Source organism: Plutella xylostella, chromosome 5 (assembly GCF_932276165.1).
Source record: "Plutella xylostella chromosome 5, ilPluXylo3.1, whole genome shotgun sequence".
Classification (NCBI taxonomy): Eukaryota; Metazoa; Arthropoda; class Insecta; order Lepidoptera; family Plutellidae; genus Plutella; species Plutella xylostella.
The window spans coordinates 9425535-9450300 of record NC_063985.1 but is presented as its reverse complement, the minus strand read 5'-3'; the positions used below and the strand labels follow the sequence as shown (position 1 = coordinate 9450300).

Here is a 24766-nt window from a genome sequence, read left to right as displayed (position 1 = left end):
AAACTGAGTCTTAACTATCCATGTTAAAAGCCAAAAAACGAGAACCTTTTTAAAAATTATATTAAAAACTCAAAATAAATTAATGATCTTATTTAGATTAAGACAAACAATTATCATTACATTCTCAACTGATTTCTTCACATTCGTTAATGGGCTTCATACTCAGTGAGGTAGTGTTGTTGAGAGGCGCATCCTGAAACAAACATGAACAATTAAACCGTTTACTTTTCACTGCTGATATTGTCTCCGCATGCAGCATTAGGAGGACATTATCATCAACAAACCGAGCCTCGGATGAAAGAAGCCAGCCCAACTGACAAATCCCTATATATGTTCAGCGCACCCTGGGCACTCAGAGGCTACCGATTTAACTGACCAATCCTTTCACCACGGTAACAAACCCTAGTCCAGGTCTATAATTTTTACCCACACTCACAATCAAACCAACACCACCTCACAGAGAGATGTCAGTATGAACTGTATTTTAACTTACAGCAGGCGATTAAGCCCGGGGCAGTAGGTGACTGATGCTGTCTAACTACCTGACTGGTAATCCTTTCACCACTGTGATAAACCCAAACCCATCTCTAGTGCTTGTCACCTATACGCTAAGAAGAAACACCCCCTCACCTTACTATTCCCGTAAGCGCTAATATACTTGTCATCCTGCGGATGCGGGGGCTCCTTCCCCCGACGCAGCTGCGGAGCCAGCAGGCGCGGCGCGGGCGGCACGTGGGCCACGCCGCGCGCGCGGGCCACGCGGGACACGGCGGCCCCGACACACATGGTGGTCGCCATGCCGGCCAGCGTGAACCACATGTAGGACACGCGGAGGATCGGGTTCACTTCCTCACTGGGGGTGGGGAGAAGGTTTTTGGGTTAACATTTTAACGATAATCTTAATTACATAAGTTTCAGAATGGATGTGAATATAGATTGAAAAAGTGAACAGATTGACAGTGAGGAACAACTCGGCTCACGCTGGGAAGGTGGACATCGCGCTTAATGAGACCTGTCGGCTGGTTACAGGCTGCTTAAAACCAACTCCGACTGATAAGCTATACCTGCTCGCTGGAATAGCACCGCCAGCGGTTCGCAGAAAGGCCGCTGCGGCCAAAGAGCGCTGGAAACAACTGAACGACTTGCGCCATCCTCTGTATGGTCATGTTCCAGTGCAGCAGCGCCTTAAATCACGCAGAAGCTTCGTCACAACCGAACCGCTGACTAACGAGACAGCGCAGGAGTTCAGGTTGAGCCGCTGGAGAGCCGATACTTCCCACTTGCGTCAGTTTGTCCAGCCAGCCGAGGAGCTGCCTGCTGGAGGGGGTGAAGAGTGGTCTGTATGGAAAACTCTAAACCGCCTCCGGGCTGGCGTTGCCCGGACGAAGGACAATTTAAGGCGATGGGATATGCTCCCAGCCAATGCCAGCACTCTATGCAGTTGCGGAAGCCTCCAGACAACGTCACACCTTATAGAGTGTCCTAATGCCCCAAAATGCAGTCAAGGAGACCTGATGAAGGCCAATGATCTCGCAATAAGAGTAGCAAAACACTCGAGGAAGCTAGCTTAGTGCATTTTACACGATAGAAGAAGAAGACAAAGTGAACAGTCTGAGGATGCTTTCAATATTATGATTGTTAGAAAGTTCATAAATGTGTCTAAATTAAATTAACGTAGAAGAGTAACAAAAAAATTTCAACCTCTAGGTACCTACATCTAAAATTATGGTTCTTCCTCATCATCATTAGCCCGTAATCGTCTGATGCTGCACAAAATCCTCTCCTAAGGTCATCTCTTTTTCACAAAATCCAGCTACCACAGGCTACCTGTCTAAGCACTTCCTTCATAATCAACGCTGCGTCCCAATACTTCAATTCCTACTCACGGTATATCAACAAGCTGCTCCACCACGGTAGCGTTGAACGCGTATGTACACCCGGCGGTGGTGAGCGGTTTGTGCGCGTGCACGATATCTCCCCGCGCGGTCGCGAACTGCGCCGACAGGCACCACCACGCCATGGTGGCCAGCCCGCTGATGCCGCCCACTAGGGCTCCCTGGAATGTACACTAGGTTACAGAGGTGCAGGCGGTAATGGTTCGGGGTTTAGGTTACAAAATAGGTGGTAAAAGTTTGCGGTTGAAAAACTATGTTTTTTTTTATTGTTTATTTATTTACAGTGATGTTAGAATTGAAAGTTTTTTCTACCATCTTATGGTATATATTTGGAGATTAGGATATAGTTGTGCACATAAGGAACCTACCCGAGTGACGTATAATCTGTCCTTATATAAGTCCGGCGGCGCACCCTGGGCCATTGGCTACTAACACTTAAACACAGAGTGTTAAAAATACACAACTAATACCCAGGGTTTCTGTTTTGTGATTTTGTAGCCATGCATAATGATTACGGCAGTAATCTTCCAGTCTTGGGGGTGGTTCATGTCCTGCAATGGACTATTACCCCCCGTTTATACTAGTCTTAAGTCGCATATATAAGACTAAAAGTCGAATGCTCTGGTCACCATACATTTTATACGGAGCTGTTCACATTGGATGAGACGCGATTTTTGCGAAAGTGTATGGTGACCAGAGCATTCGACTTTTAGTTTTATGCTACTTACGACTAGTGTGAACGGGCTGTTACGATTACCAAATAGGCTTTACAACGTGGTATCTCACCGTAGAATCGACCCAGGGCATGAGTATGCCCATGGTGAAGACGCCGAGCTGCGGGCCCATGGTCATGGCCTCTAGCGTCATCGTCAGCTGCAGGATCGTGCCCATCTTCTCCACCAGAAACACCAAGCCTGGGAATATAAGTACCAATTATGGTTTGAGCTCAATAGGGCGGGCGGCAGCGCAAAAAGCGCTGCTTTTAACATTTTTGCACACTATGCAGGCACACCATAAGGGCACATTGGCCCGCATCACTACCAAGTCACTTTCTATGCTTAAATCTTTAAAACTACGCAACGGATTTTGATGCAGTTTTTTAAATAGATAGAGTGATGCAAGAGGAAGGTTCATGTACAATAACATCAAAGTTTTTCTGTAGTGTATTTAGCATCAGCACTACATCCGTGCGAAGCCGGGGTGGGTTGCTAGTTTTAATATAAAAAGTGGCGTTTGCAATGCGACCCGGTACGCTGTCGTCCGACTTCCTGTGTTAGTCATACCAGGCGCAGACAGAGTCATTGCCAAAGATTAAATGGATTAGTTTATTTATTTTTCTATTATTGCACAATGTAATGTAATTAATAGGTAGGTAATGTAAATTCTCTCTATTATACCCTAGTTTAGCTATCTACCACCAAACCACCACCTACCGAGGTATATTAAATCCAAGTACAACATACCAAGACTAAGAGCCCCTAGCCCAATGACGACGCCCTTCATGAGCCAGTTGCTCTGCCGGTCCGTGAGCTCCCGCTTGAAGAACGGCTTGTAGAAGTCCTCCAGCACCACCGCAGACATCGAGTTCAGACTCGTGGACAGGGAGCTGGGAAACAAATGATTTAATTGGACCAAATGAATCAAGCAATTCGAGCGTTTATTGTTAGACGATTCGTAAATCTAAATGACTTTTGTTTGACAAAGTAATAAATTAAATGCCTATCGATACCAAAAAGTCATGACTTTACCTACTTTGAATTTCAGAAAGTACAAAATAGTCTTTCTTGACGTCTTCGGGCTCGGACCAACTACAAATAGACTGGCAATCGCCGTGTGCACTATTCTCTTTCTCACTCAAACCATAGATGTTGCCGACAAAAAAATAAAACCTAAATATGGGGAAATTTAACTTATCATAATAACAAAAACAAAACTTGAGTATATCGTCGGTTGATAGGAAAAAGACACTAAAGGCTAATTTTTCAATAGCCAGATAAAAGTTTTGCTGGGAAATAATTTTGATGCTGTTGCGTCTCAATGTTTCTCAATGTTTGCATTACCCAGATAACATTTATCTGAATATTGAAAAATCAGCCTTAGTGAGTTTTTCAACCGACGATATAAGAAAAAAAACTTTACTCATACTTGGGTGAATTTCCCGCGGCCAAAAATTGCGTGGCATCAATGAAATCAGTACTAAAAAACCAAGTTATAATTTTCTAATATTTTTTTCCGGTTAAGTGAAATAGTTATCTATGTGTAGCAGTAAATATTTTATTAATAGGATTAATGGATATTTTTCAAAAAAATATTAAACCTTCAAATCTTTGATTGCCGTGTCTGTCCCCACGTAAAAATGTTTTGTATTATTCTTCATTGATGAAAAAATATTGAGTATTGATAGTTAAACTTAGTTTCATTTGATACATGAATAGTTAAAGTATTGTCACGGAATACATTTATTGAAATATATAAAGAATATAACGAACGGTAAGTGAAAATTTATGTGTCCCAGAACTTCTGTTCATCGCCGTGTCCTAAACATGATCAAGGATATTGTTTTACCTATGAACTTGGGTGCCCCCCTCAGTTCGCTAATCGTTTCTTACAAGTGTCGCCTAACTGCTCGACGTGGAAGGAGGTACATCGGTGCCCGCGTTTTTGCGCTATAGTGAAAATCATTAAAATTTTTGGGGACTGGACATTTTTTCTTTCATTGCCGTGGATAGATATAACTTCTATAAAATTAAGTTTGTCTTCTAGAGTAAGCATTCAAAAGAAAGCTTTTTGAAAATATTTACCTTATAAAGTGTTTATTTCTTCGAATAGTTAATACTTTTTTAGTTATTTATATTTAATGCCTTGGTTTTCATCGCCATGCTTTCATTTCCGTGGCTTCCGTGGCCAATATTTGCTATGGCAATGAAAAAAAAGCCACGGCAATGAAAAAAATTTCATTGCCATGTCTTGTAAAATAATTTGTATTCATTGCCGTGGTTAGGTTATTCATTTCCGTGGCCAGGTTATTCATTTCCGTGGCTTATGTTTTCATCGCCGTGGTATGAATGATTAGGCAAAGTAACATATCTTTACCATCTTTTACCTATAATACAGGTAATACCGATCACTGACATTACCTACAAGACTAGTCAAATTACCTCTTTTTGCAGTGCGTTAAAACGGGTGCGTATCGTGTTGTAAAAAAACGAAATATATAATATTACATTAATAATAACAATCACAACATAATTATAATGAACGTTACGTATAAATAAGATCGGTGGTAGCTCAGTTGGGTAAGCGCCCGCTTCCCACGCCAATGATGCGGGTGCGAATTCCGACGCTGACATGTACAAATGTGTTCCTTTGAATTTAAATACAATGTATATCATCGCTCTTACGGTGAAGGAAAACATCGTGAAGAATCCTGCATATCTACCTATAGATTTAGCACATCTAGATAATAATAATATGTGAACCCACCAACCCGCTGTGGACCAGCGTGGTGGGAAATGAATGGTCCAAGCTTAGAAAGGCAGCTTAGACCTTGGGGATATGCACATTGCACAAAAGACCCATTCGAGAGAGCCAGGTGCAGGCACTTATACCTCCCACAGATAGTAGAATAGAATATAATAGAACATACACCTCTGCAGGAACTCAGCTGGATGCTAAGTGGCCTTAATGCTGCTTGCAACGTGTAGGCCTCCGTATGAACTTGAGCAAGACAAAAGTCATGTAGAATGTTCACATAAAACCGGAGCCGGTGATCGTTTGTGAGACAACTATCGAAGTTGTGCAATATGACTACTAATATGACTAATATGACTATCTGAGGCAGACTATTCGGCTAGGCAGAAGCAACTTCGACAAGGAGGCTGAAAGGCGCATCCAACAGTCTTCAACCATTGCGCCCTTCCAGTTATGACATATGGTGCAGAGACGTGGACACTGATGGTGGGACTGGTCCACCGATTTAAAGTCACTCAGCGTACTATGGAGAGAGCTATGCTTGGGGTTTCTCTAATGGATGGTATCAGAAAAGAAATTATACGTCAGAGGACTAAGGTTACCAACATAGCTGTCAAAATATGCAAGCTTAGGCAGGTAGCCGGTAGTGGCTGGATTCGGAAGACCGAGGACCGAGTGTTGTGGCGCTCCTTTGGAGAGGCCTATGTCCAGTATTGGATGATTATAGGCTGATGATGATAACATGTACATTTCATATTATTATACCAATTAAAATATACTATGATTTAGCATAAAGTTCATAAAAAATTCTATCATATCACATAATCTGTGTTAAATTACACAACGCCATCAAAAACCTCTAGTACCACAACCTAAAGATAGGTGCGATGACGAGAAAAGCGAGGAGGAGCGGTTAAGTGCACATGTTCATCAAAGGCGAATCGGGGCTACATGGGGAGACGCTCTATGTTTAGGTTTTGGTGCAAGGAGTTTTGACTGCGTTATTATTATTGGCGCTATGTAGGGAGACGCTTGGCTGACCTAACCGCACCAATCTTTATATTTTGGTGCTAGGTGTTTTGCTGGTGTTGTGTAATTCAGCACAGATTATGTCATATTATAGTAGGTATATTTTATGAATTTTACATAAAATGAACAGTATACGAATTGGATATTATACCTTATGAATGAAAATATAAATGTTATAGGTATGGTTTATTATATTATGTTGTGAACGTTATTAGTGTGAAATGAAACATTTTGTTTTATACGTCGCAATACGGACCCCACAATGCTACTTAGAGAATTCTATACTATATTCTTATTTTTTTTTAACATACTGTCGTTCTTTCTTTCGTTCCAATATCTATCCAAATATTTCTGCCATACATACCTGTCTAAGTTTGCGTTTCCCTCACAGTCTTTTTTAAAAATAGCAGTGGATTGATTCTTTCATTTCCATTGTATACAGTTCTTTCATTGCCGTGGAAGTTTGTTTCATTGCCGTGGGCCTTTGTTTCATTGCCGTGGACGCTTGTTTCATTGCCGTGAACGCATGTTTCATTGCCGTGGCACGAAATTTTTGACCATCCGTATCTCGTTCAGTTTTTAACTTATCTGCTACCCATTTAGTAAGAACACTTACATGAACAAAAACTTTAATAAAAGCGTTTTTCTAATATAAAAAACCTTAAAATAAAAAAGTCCACGGAAATGAAGATTTTTTAGGACTTGTTGAAATCCACCCACTTATTTGATTTCAATATAATTATTTAATATACACAAACAGGCGCGGATCCACCCATATGGGCAAGGTGGGCATGCCCATCACCTAAATGACTTGCCATATCAAACCATGGGAATATAATATTTATAATTCAGTTATTTAATCACCTTAGAGGTGTGATTGTTTTTTTTATAAGTATGTTGGTGGTGATGATTTGGGGTTATGCTAAATATTATTTTCCACCCCGAAAGTCATCCGGATAGTTGTTAAGGAATTCAAAAACCATAAAATTTTCATTCATGCCAAGAGTCTGTATTAGGTCACGGCTTACGGCCAAATCCACTATTTACGTACTTATAGATATGTCGCAGGCATCTGGTTTAATCCCCTTTTTAACCGACTTCAAAAAAAGGAGGAGGTTCTCAATTCGTCGGCATCTTTTTTTTAAAATATTTTTTATGTATGTTCACCGATTACTTCGCCGTTTATGAACTGATTTTGAAAATTCTTGTTTTTTTGTATTGGGTTGAGCTCCCAGGTGGTCCCATTTTTTTTTCAGAATTTTATCTCATTCCTAAGGGTGGGTAAAGGGGTAAAAACAGGGTATGAATTTCCATTATGGACACATATTAACCGATTCTAATGAAATTAAGAACGTAAATATAGTTCTTATAACAAAACAATATGATGGTGACCTTGAGCTGATCTGATGATGGAAACGGAAGGCAGTCAAGGGAACTCCTCAACGGTATATAGCAACTACCTCGTGTTTAGGCTTCAATGATTCGTATTGACTAGTAGGACTTATTTGTATCATTTGCATCTTACTTTTGATTGAAAATTATTGCAAATAAACTAAAAACAATAAAATAAAATAATAATTTAAACAATGATTCGTTTTGACTAGTAGGACTTATTTGTATCATTTGCATCTTACTTTTGATTGAAAATTATTGCAAATAAACTAAAAACAATAAAATAAAATAATAATAAAAAAAAATAAAAAAACCGACTTCAAGAAACAACTAAAATGTAAGAAATAATTTAAGGTTTACACCAATTCTATGTGACAGTACAAATATACCTAAACAGAAACTGTTCTTTTTTTAAGTTGGTGCCATACTTCTTCAGATTACTTTGTCACCGCACAACAAACAATCTGAAGTGCTAAAATTTCACTTTTTTTAGATTTTTTCAAGTTAGGCCCTTAAGTTAAGTAAGGAAAAGGTTTGCCGAATAATCAATCTACTAAAAAGGTAAGTATGTAACAAAATGATACGAGTTATGTCTATGTAACTCATGATAGTTCATTGGATTGGATTCAGCTGTTTAAAGTTGTTGTGGTAAACAATTTATAGATAATTCTACTAAATAAAAATAGAAAAGTGTTAGGTACCCGCATTTACTTAATTGTCTTGGGTTCAAGGTCGTTATCTAAAAAACTATGAGACCTATGGCTAAATTTTGTGTCTCAAAATAAAGGTAATTAAATTAATATATACAAATAGTACCTAATTAAAGGTATAGGTATAGTAATTAAATAAATAATCTTAAAAATATTCTAGTTTTTTAACCAAATTACAAATATTTCGGAGGTTGTATTAGGAAGACCTAGAAAACCTGACTTGTGTTCAGAATGTGGTAATATACCTAACTTTCTACTATGGCTATTTTAGATAAAACAAAGAAAGATTTTTTAAAAGCTGGTTTTTCAGCAATAACTCAACGCGCAGTTATTTAAAAATGCTTCAAAATTGGAATTATACTATGTGAAGGATCCCATACAACATAAGTATCAAAAATGCAGCGATATGACTACAATTTAGATGTATAGGTAACTTGTCTTATAATCGTTTTGCCTTAAAAAGTTCTCTTGGAAATTTCGCAATAAAAAGTAGCCTGAATTTAAGTTTAGGGTGTCAATTTTCTATATCCGTTTTCTCGCGAAAGATTAACAAACTTATAAACTTTTTCCTTCATAATACACTCACGAGAGTCACGAGCAATGAAAAAGTCCCACTTACAAAATGTCGACACCAAATGATCCAATTTTTTTAAACATTTTATTTATTTAAAATATTTAAAAAAATTGTTGCTTATATTCCGATGCGCTGTCAAATTACTTCAGTATTGCAGACGCCGCCGCGTGGTTATTAAGGCTAGTCTTAGCCCTTCATAATATTATTTAACCATGTTTTTTGATACGGAGGGATTTTGAGATACATTTCACATATCCATAATAATCATCACGAACATGCTCATACAAAAAAAAACAGCTATCTGGCAAAAGAACTTTTTGCTTCTTGCCCATCACCTATTTTGAGGTCTGGATCCGCGCCTGTACACAAACTGAGTGGATTGTATGATTCATTGTCTTCGTCCAATCGAAACAATCCTACTCTTCAAAATGTGCCGAACACAATTTTTGTATGTTTCTTTGGTTCCCAATTTGTGCGACCGGTAATGTCTATCCATTTTCTTGATATATTTTTTTCTGTCGGAAACCTATGAAGCAGAGATAAATGGATGAGCATAAGCATTATAATCGTGGGCCAAATATGTGATGGGGTTTTTTTTAAAGGAAACACGTATTTCGTATCAATACAATAAACTTTATATTATACAGAAGAAATCACACATAGAAGAAAAAAACGAAACGAACGTTTCCTCACCTCACAATGAGAGGCACCTCATTTGAAAGAAGAGAATGACTTCTACAAAATACAATCTTCACAAAAACCGAATTCGTGCGCCCCATTTGTAAACCCAACCCGAGTCCGTTACAATTTCTAGTATTTTCTTTGCATACTATAATATTTGTGGGTAAAATAAATTTTCAATAACTTGCAACACCATGTGATTTGTTATGATATGGTACCTCGTAATTTTTACTTAAAACTGATACTAAAAGACCTTACAGTATTAAAATTAGTATCGTTTTATATTAAAATCGAGCCAATAGATAGTACTACTATGATGAATGTAAGCTTGTTAAACTTGATAGTATCTACTTACATGTGAAAATATATCTCATTCATCATTCCATCGTGTTTTCGTTCAATATGCTCTATACAACCGAACAAAATCCACCCACCCATGTCACACACTCGTTAAGTGATGATAATAGTCTAATAAACTTAATAAACACCCACAAATCACTAGCAAATCAAAAATAAATAGCATTTAGAAAATTTTGTTGTAACTGTCAGCCTTTGTTTGGCAAAGATTTTTCATTTGTTTCATTGTTTGGCAAAGAGAACTGACGTAAACAGGTGCCACAGCAAAAAGGACAAAAAACATTTACAGCTTAACGTTTCTTTCTTACGCTTAATGTAGCTAAGCGTCTCTTTTTCGCAATGTCAGAACTGTCACGATTATACCCCTGTGTCTTCGGGGAACAATAGCACTTTACTACACCTGAATACATAATTCACGTAAATTACAAAACCAGTACCCCTTGCGCAACCCTTTGCGCGAGTGTTTTGTTTGAATTGAACACTCTTGCAGTGTACCGGCCGATTGCCGATAGTGCCTTCATGGATAAGGTTAAGTAAAATAGACTGTCTTGGAGAGGAAAACTCATTGTTTATCACGTTGGAATTATAACTTTTAATCTAAATAACAAGTTTATTTTTGAATATGCAAATATTTTGGGCGCCTTATGAGACCAACGTTTGATTGGCTGATGCTCTCAGGCAAGGAACGGGCCCTAAGGGTACTGACCTAAGCGCGGCGCTGAAGATGCCGGCGACGAAGACCCCGGGCAGGCCGGGGAAGTCCCCCAGCACGTCCATCACCAGCAGCGGCAGCAGCTGGTCCTTGGCTTTAGCCAGCTACAACAAAAACATAATGTTATCGTGGTATTTATTTATACCGGACGATATATTCAAGTCCGCGGGGAAGCACTGGATGCGGGCCGCCTCCGATCGGACAAAGTAGAAATCATTGGGGGAGGCCTATGTTCAGCAGTGGACGTCCTATGGCTGAGATGATGATGATGATGATGATGATGATGATGATGTATTTATTTATTTGGTAAACTAAATTCAACAGCTAAAGCCAACACGCTAATTAAAGCAAGCGCATAATGTAAGTAATAATCGGATTTAAATTTACATGCGCTTCTAATGCAAAGCCTTTTATGATTGCTAAGAATTCTTTCAATCGAATAACCTGACCAAAAACTAACTACGAATGAATGAATGTTCGTAGGAACATTTCAGACACTGAAGAAATTGAATTGAAAAAGATTTAATCCAGCCGTGGGCGCTAGAGAGTTGATGATGATGGTAACTTGGACAACTTATGCATAGAGACAATTGATAAGAGGGTGATACGATTGAGTACAATCGAGTCCACATTATTCAATGAGCATGGTGGCGTAATGGATAAGGCCTCTCAATCGAGAGGCCGTGGGTTCCTGGCCTGTACCAATGAATTCTTTTAATTGTGATTTCAATTAAGGAGTTTAAGTACAATAATACCACGTGCTCTTATGGTGATGGAAAACATCGTGAGGAAACCTGCACATCTAGATTCTAGATGTGTATCCTAAGTGCATTGTACTTATTCCAAAACGGCGATATGGTTCGCAACCTATCACGTGAGTACAAATGTGCTGCGAAAAGTCGGTGGTTCGCTTTGTGAGCCACCTCTGACTACCCCTTCGGGGAATACAGTCTTGAGTGCATATGTTATTCTATGGTTGATGACGATGGTGACGAAGACTTGGATGGCTGCGTAGTAGTGTTACCTTCGTGGTGAGCGGATCGCAGTCGTGGTAACGCGCAAAGATGAGGAGTCCGCAGTACAGACAGAAGCAGTACAGCGCGGAGATGCCTATGCAGAACAGGAAAACTGCCCTGGAAATAAACACATTCTGATTACTTAGACAATCTTTATATTTAACTAAACTGCGTGAGATAAACAACTCTATGAAATCTTCCATCAAGAATTAACTATTTCAAAAAATATATACGTAACTATTATGTAATATTCGCTCAGACCTAATCACTACACTATTCCATTCGGTAACCCCATTCAGATGAACTCGTTTGAGTTGTTGAAGCACAATACACTATTCCATTTTTTTACTGATATAGAGGCCAGTGTGGTTGCGCTATTTCGGTTTATGATGATGATTTTAAAATGCAGTATCTACCTACCTACCTGTAGTGAAACACACGCTAGTTGGTAAAACACTGGTTTATTTCACAAAGTACCCTCCATAAGTACATAATAACACCACATCTTCCCCCTTATAAATAAAGCTATAATCAATCTTAATTTTAATTAACACTTAATAACTTAGCTGTAAGTACAAATAATTATAGGTAAATATGCGTAAGTTCCTGAATGTTTTATTGACAAGTTATTTAACATGCTAGTCTAGTTCTAATGTAACTTATAACTACAACTAAACCCTAATAATTAATAGTACAAAGACAAAGCCAACATAAATCAAACACACTAAATTAGAGGTATGTAAAGTACCTACTTACAATAACACGTATTTTATTACCTTAGGTAGGTGGGTATTATAATGCAGAAACTACATATTTTTATCCTATTAATCCATCCTTCCCTTTAAAGTTCATCAAACAAGTAGCTTGTTATTTATCCAAAATCTTATTTAAGTAAGTTCTTACTTCAAGTAATGCCAAATTTATCATTAGTAATTTATCAAAACAAATTATTTAAATCAAATCCTAAGCCAGCGTGCGTTCGAGTCTTTGACCTAGTTACGGGACCGGTAACAATGGACGTCGGTGTGTCGGAGGCGCTCGCAGAGGGCAATGCTCCCTTATCAGTAATCAGCTGTGGTGCGGCACAGCTGACGGCGGGCTCGGGCTGCGCCGGCGCCGGCTGCCGCGCCACCAGGTGCCGCCTGTTGCGGCGGTAGCGGCGCCCCACCGCGTCCTCCACTATGTATGACCTAGGCTCTGAGGATTTCGCAATGACCTTGACAGGTCTCCCTATGTTATCCCCTGCAAGAACTACCCTATCACCCTGTTTAAGCGTAGGTAGGTCCCTAGCCGTCTTATTATAATTTGAATTAGATTTTTTCTTATGACTCATTAGCGCTTGATAATTTTTTGAATTATCAACTGATTCATACATTAACTTTCTACTCATTGGTAATCTATTGTGCAAACGGCGGCCCATAAGTATCTGGGCTGGAGAATCCATATCGTCCCGCGGAGTCGTTCTAAAATTTAATAAGCTTAGATGAAAATCATGACCTGAATCAATGCACTTCTTCAATATATTTTTAACTGACTGCACAGCACGTTCACTTTTGCCGTTCGATTGCGGATAGTGTGGAGAAGAAGTAGTATGTCGAACTTCCCAAGAATCTAAAAACTTTTTGAACTCGGCTGAGCTATAGGCCGGTCCGTTGTCCGTAACCAATTCAATTGGTATTCCGTGTCTACCAAATTGCTCTTTTAGGGCATTTGTTACAGCTTTGCTACATATACTGTTAAGCTCATTAACTTCAACATAATTGGAAAAATAGTCTACTAATATAACGTAATATTTTCTACGATACTCGAAGATGTCTGAACCTAGCTTTAACCAAGGCCTGTCGGGCACGGGGTGCGGGCGCGCGGGCTCGCGGCGCGGGCGCGGCGCGTGCGCGGCGCAGGTGGCGCACGCGCGGACATGCCCCTCCACGTCCCGGGACATCCCCGGCCAAAACATCACATCTCGTGCCCTTTGCTTACACCTATCTATGCCTAGGTGACCTTCATGGACTCGCGATAACATTTCATCACGTAAACAAACCGGTATGAAGATTTGATTGTTTTTTAAAATCAAGCCGTCAATATATTGTAAACTTTCCCGATATGACCAAAATACTCGCATTTTATCATTCATTATGTATATTTTACTAGGCCAACCCTTCATAATATATTCAATTAATACTTTACAGTCTTCGTCTAATGCTGTGTGTCTTCTTATCAATTCTAACTTGCTATCGCTATAGGGTACGCTTGATATCATAAAACAGGTTTGCGCTTCAACCTCCTCACTCACACCACGATCTACCATCACGTCTGTCGTCGGCGCCCGAGACAATGTGTCCGCAATGTACATGTATTTACCCGGAGTATATACTACATTGATGGTGTAACATTGTATTCGCAACATCATTCGCTGAATACGCGCCGGAACACTTATTAATGATTTTTTAAATAAAGCTTCAAGTGGCTTGTGGTCAGATTGAACTGTGATATCGCTTCTGCCGTAAATGTATTGATGAAAACGCTCACATGCAAAAACAATTGCTAACATCTCCTTTTCGATTTGCGCGTAGCGAGTTTGAGTGTCGGTGAGGGTGAGCGACGCGAACTCGACCGGCCGCCCGCCCTGCAGCAGCACGGCGCCCAGCGCGCCCGCGCTGGCGTCCACCTGCAGCACCACCGGCGCCTCCGCCGAGTACAGCGCCAGCACCGGCGCCGCACACAGTGCTGCTTTTATGTTATCTACGGCATCTGAATGTTGTTTTTCCCAAATAAACACAGCATCTTTCTTCAGTAAGCATCTAAGAACAGTTACCATACTTGAGTAACCTTGAATGAATTTTGATAGGTAATTAACCATTCCTAAAAATCGCTCTAGTGCTTTCCTATCTGTTGGATATGGCATATCCACAATAGCTTTGATTTTAGTATTATCCGGGCGCATACCTGACTCGTCAAATATATGACCTAAAAACACTACTTCCCTAAGTCCAAATTTACACTTTTCTTTGTTGAATTTTATTCCAATTTCTCTTGCTCGCTCTAATAACTTTTCTAGCCGACTGTCATGTTCCTCTTTAGTTCTTCCCCATACAATAATATCATCTATGAAAGACTCCGTACCCTCTAAATCCTCTAAGTATTGGCGAATTTTAGCATGAAATACCTCACTAGCGCAGTTGACCCCGTACGGTAGGCGTAAGAATTGGAATCTGCCAAACGGTGTGCTGAAGGTGCAGAGGTCCGCGCTCGCATCGTCCAGCTCGATCATCCAGAAGCCGGAGCGGGCGTCCAGCAGGCTGAACCAGGCCGCCCCGCGCAGGCGCGCCGCCAGCTCGCTCACCGTCGGCAGCGCGTAGTGTGCGCGGCGCACGGCGCGGTTTAATGGTCGCGGGTCGAGGCACAAACGAATATCACCATTTTTCTTTGGCGCCAATACAATAGCATTCACCCAATCGGTCGGATGAGTCACCTTCCTAATTACCCCGAGGTCCGTCATTCTTTGTAACTCACAGAGGAGTTTATCACGCATACCTAACGGTATTTTTCTCGCAGAACATACAACTGGCTGAACGGATTCGTCTATAGAAATAGTGTATTTTCCAGGCAATTTACCTAGCCCATGAAACAAATCTTTATACTGTCTATTTATATTTATACTGTTCACTCTGTTTATTAGGTTCATGTGAATGCATGCATCTAAACCAATAACACTTTGACATTGAAAATCAGCAATAACAAACGATAAAATGTACGCTGTATTTTTATAAAACAATTGAATGTTTGTTTGTCCTATAATAGGTATATTGTTTCAGGGGCGTATTTAAAGATTGCGCGCCCTGGGCTCCTGTAGTTTTCCGCTCCATCAATTAATGAAAGAAAACAAAAAGAGCAGTCAGTGTAGAGTACCTACCTACCGACCTACATATGTATATAAGAACATTGTGGTGATAGATTTGCATAGATGATGATACATGGTGGGCCAAAAGTAATTTTCACCCTATTAGAAGTTGCTCTCATTTGTAGAAATGGCGGCGCCCATTTGGCCGATATAATTTTCTAGACTTTACCAATAAAATTGTAAAGGTTCAAATAAACACGATCAAAAAATAGAATCGAAGTTTTTCATTTAGAAAAAAATAAGAACCAAATAACATCGGATGACTCCTTTTGGACCACCTTGTATCTTCCGAACAAAAAAAAAGATTTTTCTGGATACACGAGTATATTTTAGAACGTTTAGAACGTTTTTAAACTGGTGCAGGGCGACTGAGAGAGTAAATTTTTTTCTTTAGATTTTCTTAAAAAAATACCGAGGCGGTTTTTTTTGTACTATTCCACCGGTTCAGAAAAGAACAAAGGCCGGCTCGCAAACTTTAAAAATCCAGCACTGCTCGTCACCAAAATACCTCGAAGTGACCCTGGATAGATCCCTCACCTCACGTACAAAAACCACCGCCAAAACACCAAGAAGAAAGTCAGTTCCCGAAATAACCTTCTGCGACGGCTTACGTCTACCAGCTGGGGCGCCTCTCCGCAAGTCCTACGAACAAGTAGCCTAGCACTCTGCTTCTCAGCTGCCAAATTTGCCTGCCCTATATGGGCAAGGTCCGCGCATGATGGATAGTCGTACAGTAACGGGATGCCTCAAACCGATACCGTTCTACAAAGTCTACTCTCTGGCCGGGATAGCACCCCCTAGCATACGGCGAAAAGTGGCATGTTCTGTTCAGAAAGCCAAACAATAATGCGACTCCAGACATCCACTTTACTCACATACTGCACTGTCGCACCTTCCCGCCTTAAGAGCCGCAAAGCGTTTCTAAAAATAGTGAGGTGTCCTTAACGGATGAAACCCCCGGAAACTTGCTCCCAGAAAGAGTCTCCCTTGGCACATTTGGAAGACACTAAATCGGTTGCGAGCAGAGGTAGGCTGCTGCAAGGACAATTTCTGCAAGTGGGCTATATATACTATACCGTTGGTACCAACCTATGCGACTGTGGTACCGCCCCCCAAACTATGGAGCATTTACTCTCCTGTCCCCTGTGCCCTTCCACCTGCACACGGGAAGACTTACTTCAGGCCAACCAGAATGCTATCAAAGTTGCTTTTTTTTGGTCTAGACAAATTTAAAAATTCGCATGTTCACTGACACGAAAAAAGAAGAAGTGTAGAGTACCTAGCGACCTACATGTATAAGAACATTGTGTACATTGTGGTGATAGATTTGCAAAGATAATGATATCTTCCGAACAAAAAAAAAAAGATTTTTCTGTATAGACGGGTACATTTTAGAACGTTTAAAAATAAACTTGTGCAGGGTGGCAATTTTTTTTCTTTAGATTTCCTTCAAAAAAATACCGAGGCGGTCAAAAATTAGACTTGCACCGGTTCAGAAAAGAACAAAGGTCGGTTTCCATACTTTAAATCAAATTTCTTAAGACATGAAATCAACATGTGGAAAGATGGCTCAGGGCCGTTCTAGGCTTACATCCTAAAATATTGTTCTGAACTTTTTCAATCCTCCAACCTAAAGGCCAAGGGCGGCCTGCCGGCCGCCCCTGGGCCGCCCTTCGCCGCCTGCCGCCCCGGGCTGTAGCCCTTTTAGCCCTAGGGTAAATACGCCCCTGTATTGTTTCCTGTAAATGAGTGAACTCTTTTATGAAATGGCCTTAAATTGCTCAGGGAATAACCTAATTCCAAATATAGACTTTTAGGTAATACATTTAGCATCGATCCTGTATCTAATTTACATGAAACATTCTTACCATTGCATACAAAGATTTCAATCCATTCCTTATTGTTATTGTTCTTGTTGTCCTCAATAGTGTTAACGTAAAACAACTCATCACTAGAATCATCCTCGACACTGAGATTCATCACTTTTTGCCCACTATGGACACACATTTTCGCAAAATGACCTTTTTTATCACACACATAACCCCCCTCCAGCACACCTGTAGTAGCCGCAGGAGGCGCAGGCGTCGCGCGGCGCGGCCCAGCGCCGGACCCGCGGCGCGCGCCGCCGCCTCGCCTGCCGCGCCAGCCGCCGCGGCCCTCGCGCTCCGTCCTGCTGTTCACAGCGTCCACCCTCGCTTCACTGGAGGTCCCTTCTATGCAGCGACTTTCCTCTTTGGATAGTTCGGCGGCCTCACACACTTGCACTGCCTTCGCCAAACTGAGGTCGTCGGTCCGTAGCAGACGGTCTCGGACGGTGTTGCTTGCTATTCCACACACTATCCGATCCTTGATCAAGCTATCAGTTAGATCACCAAAGTCACAATTTTGACTTAGCAACCGCAACGCCGTCACAAATTGATCAATTGTTTCACCTTGCTCTTGATTGCGTGAGAAAAACTTAAACCTTGACATTGTGATATTGGGTTTAGTACCAAAGTGCGCGTCAAATTTTGTCAAGATACATTTAAGGTTATGTTCACTTTCACTCTTGAGATATGTGAATGTACTAAAGATCTCGTAGCCGCTCGGACCGATGAGGTTAACCAACAAACTGGCCTGAATCTCTTCAGACTCCTTGCTCACTCCGGATGCTATGAGAAACACCTCGAACTGTTTCCGCCATTTTCGCCACGCGTCGGCGCGCGCGACCGGACCACCTTCGACCGCTAGTTCACCCGGAGGACGCGCGTGTTCCATTATTATTATTATCACAAATTGTTTTAGTGATCACGTAATAAACACTGAGATCAAAATACGCCGTGATATCTCAGATATTTAATTTAATTTAAGCACCGCTGTCACCATGTAGTGAAACACACGCTAGTTGGTTAAACACTGGTTTATTTCACAAAGTACCCTCCATAAGTACATAATAACACCACACTACCCATATCAAATAGGTACTCAACTGGTACTCAATGACGAACTCTTAATCTCTATTGACTTTAGATCTAAATAAACTCATTTATGCAATTACCATTGTGCTTTCCGCAGCGTTGGCAGCGACAAGTACCGCTGGATCATGGTCTGGTTGACGGCGTTCGCCTGCACCCAGTAGATGGTGCCTCCGATCAGCAGGTTCCAGATGGTGTGACGAGACAGGGGACTAGGATCCCAGCTAAAACAGGAGTAGGAACGGTTAAACTTATAATAATTATCTTTAGCTTTCAGGAAGTTTCTTTAAAGAAAAACAATCATTATAGACCATACTTGAATTTGTCGTAGCAGATTATAATCACTGGAAAACTTTAAATATTACAATTACAACATACCCGAACATTGAATTCGCTACAAAATCGCGATTAAGTAGCCTATAGAAAAACGACGAACATTATTAAAACCTAAAGATAGCGAAGCACTGTGTGCCACACGTCAAAAGGAGAGTGCATTTTTTATCACACATACCTAGTTTTTTTTTTGTTTATAGGTACCTAGATTCATAAGTTTTTCTTGTATTGTGTACATAGATAATTAGAGTTTGATTAAATAATATACACTTTCGAATTAATGTACTTACAACTTACCAAAAATACATACATCGTACTTCTATACTTTTAAACTTACACACATAGCGACTATCTAAAATTCTTAAGTCCAGTAGCGAAGTTACCTAGCTAATGAAAAATGCCACAAAGTAAACCGATAAAACCTTACTTTGGCGCTTCGATCCTCCCGCTGTCCATGTTGCGTCCCCACACGACCGCGAAGCCCCCCACGTCGAAGGTGCCCTTCACGGCCACCAGCGCCATGGCTCCGAACATGGCCGTTATTTGAATCACATCCGTCCACACCACCGCTTGGAGCCCACCCTGGTGTCAATAATTGATACTAGTTTATTTGGGGCTGATTCTGAACCAACCAAATATGTAGGCTGCTTTACTGAGAGCACGTAGCAAATAGCGTAAAGTGAGCGAAAACTAGCAAACAACAAGCAATCCTGCAGCTGCAAATTTACAGTTTTTACGCTTTTTTTAAGGCTGTATCTAGTCTAACTTCTGTTTTAGTAACGGCATTAAGAAATATAGGCACAATAATTTGCCTTGTATTCCGTGACTGGCAATGCATAATAATAAAGATAAGCATTATATAATACTGTACCTAATTATATTTAGCTGATTTATAAACCAGTTAATAATTCTTTACTTTATTTTGCCTAATCATCATCAGCAGTTGTATGTAGATTTCAGAGTCTCTACTATAGCCCGTGTCATGTTGTCAAGTTAGGCACCTAAATGATATTGTTATAAATGTAATAATTATATTGATATTATAGATAAGATAGGCGGTAAATTAATTGCAAGGATTAGTGTCATCTTGTCTGACGAACAAGATAGGTAGGTATTTATGTGACTAACAACAACCAAAAATAAACTTCATTGCATTACTTAAGTATAGTATTTTATGAATGTGTTTTATGTAAGTACTTATACTATGAGTACATAGGTAAATAAAAGAAATAACAACTTACAGCACTGGTGTAAAATATGCAGACAAGACATACGATCGGCGTTATTATGTGAATATCGACTCCAGTGACTGAAATAAACGCAGAAGCAATTAAAAATATATCTATAAGTATCATATTTAATATAATTATGTATACTCTACATTAACCACTTACCCTGATTGAAAGCCAAAGCTGGCACGTAAATCACTATAGGAAGCCAGCATACCTAAAATCAATGAGAACAAATGAATCATAATGATCAACCCAGCTTTTAAAAAGGTCATTCTGAAAACTCACATATTTAAAAAGTTCATTAAAAAATTTACCATCATTATTAGAACTACGTAAAGTTTAAAAACATACATATACACCAATTTATCTAGATAGGTATATTTTGGAAGTCTTACCAAAGTAAAAGCAAACAGTATGGATCCGAAAAGTCGTACTCGATTGTCGAATCTCATGGATAAGTACTGAAAACAAAACAATTATATAAGTACTAAATCTAGTTAGTATTAAATCTAATGATCTAGTGAAAGATATAAGGGGTGCCAGCGGTTACGCCGATTTTGACGCTCCTTGGGAAAGGTCTATGTCCAGCAGTGGACGATCACGAGCTGATGATGATGACTCTTGCTTGCGGAAATACAAAGCGGAGAGGTAATGCGCTAAAAAAACACGACTCAACATAATATACTGTTCTGTTTAATCTTCTTAGCGGTCGGGTGAGAGGATTGACCAGTCAGATAAGTCATTAGGTATGTAAGTCTCAGTCGCTGACTGCCCAGGTTGTGCTGGGCGTATAAAATATGATACGTCACCAGAAGAATTCCCCCCCTTCCTTCTCCTTTCAATTATCGTTACATCATTATCGTTGCGGATGACAGGGGGGTCACTCGATATTAAGAAAAATTTAGTTTTGAATTGCTGCTGGCTACGACTCTATCTCGTTGCGGTAAACGAACCGATTGCACTATAGCTCTCGTTCGTTTTCGTCATTATAGAGTAACCCTCCAGAGTTCCCCAAAACTATGTATTTCGTTATGTATCAAAGACATCTTACCTCATAATTGGAGGTGATCTTGAGCTCGTGGAAGACTGGTAAGTACACCTGGGTCATGACTAGGCACATGAGGAATATGGCGCCCATGATGTAGGCGTACTGGGTTCCGTACATGTACACCTCGGTGGGCGAGCCCAGAAGCGTTATGCCGGAGACGAAGCTGAAGCAACAATTAACGTTAAGGTGATAGTATAATTATACTTACATAGAAATAGCGCCGTCAATTGAAAAAAAAAACATAACTCGTAGTTAAATAACTTCCATTTGAAAGCGCTTTTCAGAAAACGGCCGAGGCAATTACACTCATTTGATGCTAAGCTTGCTTTTTAGGAACTACCTAAGTGTTTAAGTCCCAATTCCTAGTGCATGAAATCTAGAAGTTAATATAAAAACCGTTAAAAACAGCCGTTCGCCATTTTCGGCACCTTTAGAATGCTAGGTTCAGGGTGTTGGCAGGTGTATTTTTTATGGATGTGCGTTGTTTCAATTGGCGGCACTATGGGGGTTTTGGTTTGGGTTCGGGTCTGGCAGTCGACAAGGTTAACTGGAAGAGAATGCTGTTAGCATTAAGTTTGCCAATGTACATATTTATCATTGAGCATATCCTATCCTAATCCTAACTAATATTATAAATGCGAAAGTAACTGTGTCTGTCTGTCTGTCTGTCTGTCTGTCTGTTACTCTTTCACGCCAAAACTACTGAACGGATTTGAATGAAATACGGTCTAGACCCGGGGAAAGAACATAGGCTACTTTTTATTCCGGAATTCCCACGGGAAAACTGTTTAAGGCGAAGCGAAGCGCGCGGGAACAGCTAGTTTATTATAAATAAGCTTGTGGCGAGCTGTTGGGCATTAGCGACCCCACCCACCCGATGCCGGGAGAACCCATGTTCCTCATCTCTGGCCTTTATTGGTTGTCCAGAGTGAACACTGACGAGGAACAGGATCTCCCACCTCTTGCTTGCCTTCATTGGCTGGCTTGAGTGGTGTACCGCTAGAGCAGAAATGCTCGGAGGAAGGATGTATATCCAGTAAGTGCTTGTAGGGGTCTTGACCGGCATCCGCGATTGCTCTGAGAGCCTTGGTATACCTCTCCACCCTCAGCACCTCATGCCATGTTGCCCCCTTGTTGCTACGTCACTGTAATGTGCTAGCGACTGTTTTGGGGGGCCCATTTAATGTGTGTGCGAGTCACCCCCTGCCTTTTTATCCGTGTGGGAAACATATAGGTCAGGCAGGGGCCATAGTCCTTCCATAGTCCCAGTTACCCAGTCCATTTAGCACCCCCTTCCATAACCCTGTATTAATTTTCGACATATCCTACAATAGTCCTGCACTAACCGGGGATTTTCCTTGGGTTTACTTCTATAGTTTCCACAGGGAAAATCGTCGGTTGGTGTTACATTTCATATAGATTAATGTTGTCAAACGGGCCTCTACTTGTTGGCTTCGGCCCCATGCACGCCTTCCAAATGCCCGGGACCCCATGGTCCCGAGACGGTAACGACACAACATAATAATAATAATAATGAAGTTGCATCAACTGACGTGTCGCCAGTTTCACAGTCTCGTGCCCTCCGCCAGAGTAATGCACTGCACCAAGTTTTGGAATCATTCATTTTATTCCTTTGTTTGATATAAGTAAACTCTAACAACAGTAACAATTTGGTTTGGAGTTAAAATTTAATTCCTATAGTTAACTACGTAGGTACATACGTTAAGTATGTACTTATTATGAACTGCAATGAGTGTTAAACCCCATCAAATACACAATCCAAAGTATCTAAACGTTGCTTAAGGTATTGGACACAAGCTCTTCATTTTCATACTCTTATAGTTATCTCTAATTTTAATCTCCCATTCACTGTTTTTACTACCGTGTGTGTTTTTGTCTTTCAAAACTTATTTCTTATCTAATCATTAGCACAAACAGACATTAGAAAAATTATAAATTTTCTAATGTCTGTTTGTGCCATCATTGTCCATCCATCTAAGTAGGTATATCCTATCCCATCGCCATTCCTCGTCAAAGTATCATAACGATTAAGTAGATAATTAATCGTAGATCGTAGTAAAAACTAACACAGTGTAATTTTGTCTAAATACACAGAATAAACCAATTATGTATGAAATACTCATGCAAACTCCTTGGTCATACCAACCTGGCCACCAGCGACATAGCCACCGGCACCACCTGCATGTTCCTGCCCCCCAGCAGATAATCCTGCTGCGTCGTCTGCTTCTTCATGAAGCCCCAGTACACCCCCACCACCGCACTTATTGCCAGCATCAGCACAAACACCACATAGTCCACCCACCCGAACTTCTGCATCATGCTTATCATGCTACCGACCTCCTTCGACTCATCCATTTTTAAAAATAAAAAACTATTCGAATTTCAAAGTTTAAACCGCTCGAACGTTAGACTCTTCCGCGCAAACCATTGGATAGTATTGGTAGATTCGACTGTGACCTAACAGACACCCACTTTTCAAATGGCTCATGAGGTCAGCGTGAAGCTCAATCTGTACAATGAAACAATTACGATAACTCGCAATTTAAAAGAGGATGTTGCGAGATCCCCCTCTATGCAAAGAGGTACGCTTGGCATCGGGGATTTACTAACTAATAAATATACCAGGAAAGTGATTTTAGGATTTGCACGGGACTTGACGGGACTGAGAATAAAACACATTCAAGGAAAAGGTCCTACAGGAGGTTCTCTAGTTTTCCATAGCACTTGTATAGATACCTACTTACTTACCGTCTTAAAAAAGTAAGAGGTGAAAATTTTGGTTATACTTACCTACTTAAATACAATTTTATACTTAATTTACTTAACTAGGTACTTACATACAATTCTACCTAGCTTGGCCGTACATATCTGCTGAAGGACCAATAACCGTTTGGGTAATCAAAGCGGGGGACTGACAACAACAACTTGTAGCCAAACCAGCGGATTTTGAGTTAGAACCCGTTTTAGCACCGTTTCCTTATGTCTGGTGAGTAAAGTTGGCTTTCCTTTGCAGTCATCAAATTTGTATGGGATTTCGACTGTCAAAAAACCAATAATATAATGGAGAGAGTATAGTTACAAAAATCCTCAGCAAAAATCAATGTCTGTATGGTGGCTTTTCTTTTTGAAATACTTAGTTACTAAGTACTTTTGTTCGATCAAAATATCGATTGATCCAAGCCCTATCCAAGGTCTATCTAAACTCTGCTTAGACATCAAATGCAGCGATGGTCCCGGGTTCGATCCCGGCACAAGTTTGGTTAGCACAAATAATAGGGTGATGTCTGAAAAGTAAAATTATCCATGCTGTGGGTTGAGCAAAAAAAAATATGATTGCCGTTTCTCTAGTCTTTGTTAATCATCCCTAATGGGCTTAGCTAATGGGTTATGGGAGTGATGGATGGAACAAATGCGCTTAAATCATGCTTAAATGTAGCACA

At 40.4% G+C, this 24766-nt stretch overlaps 1 protein-coding gene across 2 annotated transcripts; it reads right to left on the bottom strand.

Annotated features, from left to right (window-relative positions):
- Positions 1-43: 43 nt before the first annotated feature.
- On the bottom strand, positions 44-23789 carry LOC119692438 (sodium-coupled monocarboxylate transporter 1). 2 transcript variants are annotated; one of them, XM_038113139.2, is made up of 14 exons: positions 23473-23789; positions 21309-21468; positions 20653-20718; positions 20420-20471; positions 20267-20334; positions 19453-19607; positions 18776-18916; positions 11846-11954; positions 10816-10925; positions 3359-3501; positions 2682-2809; positions 1887-2056; positions 631-853; positions 44-193 (listed from the first exon to the last, which is right to left on the bottom strand). In XM_038113139.2, exons 1-14 carry the CDS (start codon positions 23679-23681, stop codon positions 125-127), a joined length of 1803 nt encoding a protein of 600 aa, XP_037969067.2. In that variant the 5' UTR covers positions 23682-23789; the 3' UTR covers positions 44-124. The 2 variants fall into 2 exon arrangements, with proteins under 2 accessions (XP_037969067.2, XP_048489176.1); XM_048633219.1 differs by having other exon boundaries at positions 659-853.
- Positions 23790-24766: the final 977 nt, after the last annotated feature.

What these genes read in the sequence shown, in the direction of transcription:
- LOC119692438 (XM_038113139.2), bottom strand. Translation starts at nt 23,681, where the DNA reads ATGGATGAGTCGAAGGAGGTCGGTAGCATGATAAGCATGATGCAGAAG. An exon ending in AGATCACCTCCAATTATGAG is followed by an intron (nt 20,719 to 21,308) that starts GTAAGATGTCTT and finishes TTTTGTTTTCAG; the next exon opens with TACTTATCCATGAGATTCGA. An exon ending in GCATATTTTACACCAGTGCT is followed by an intron (nt 19,608 to 20,266) that starts GTAAGTTGTTAT and finishes TATTGACACCAG; the next exon opens with GGTGGGCTCCAAGCGGTGGT.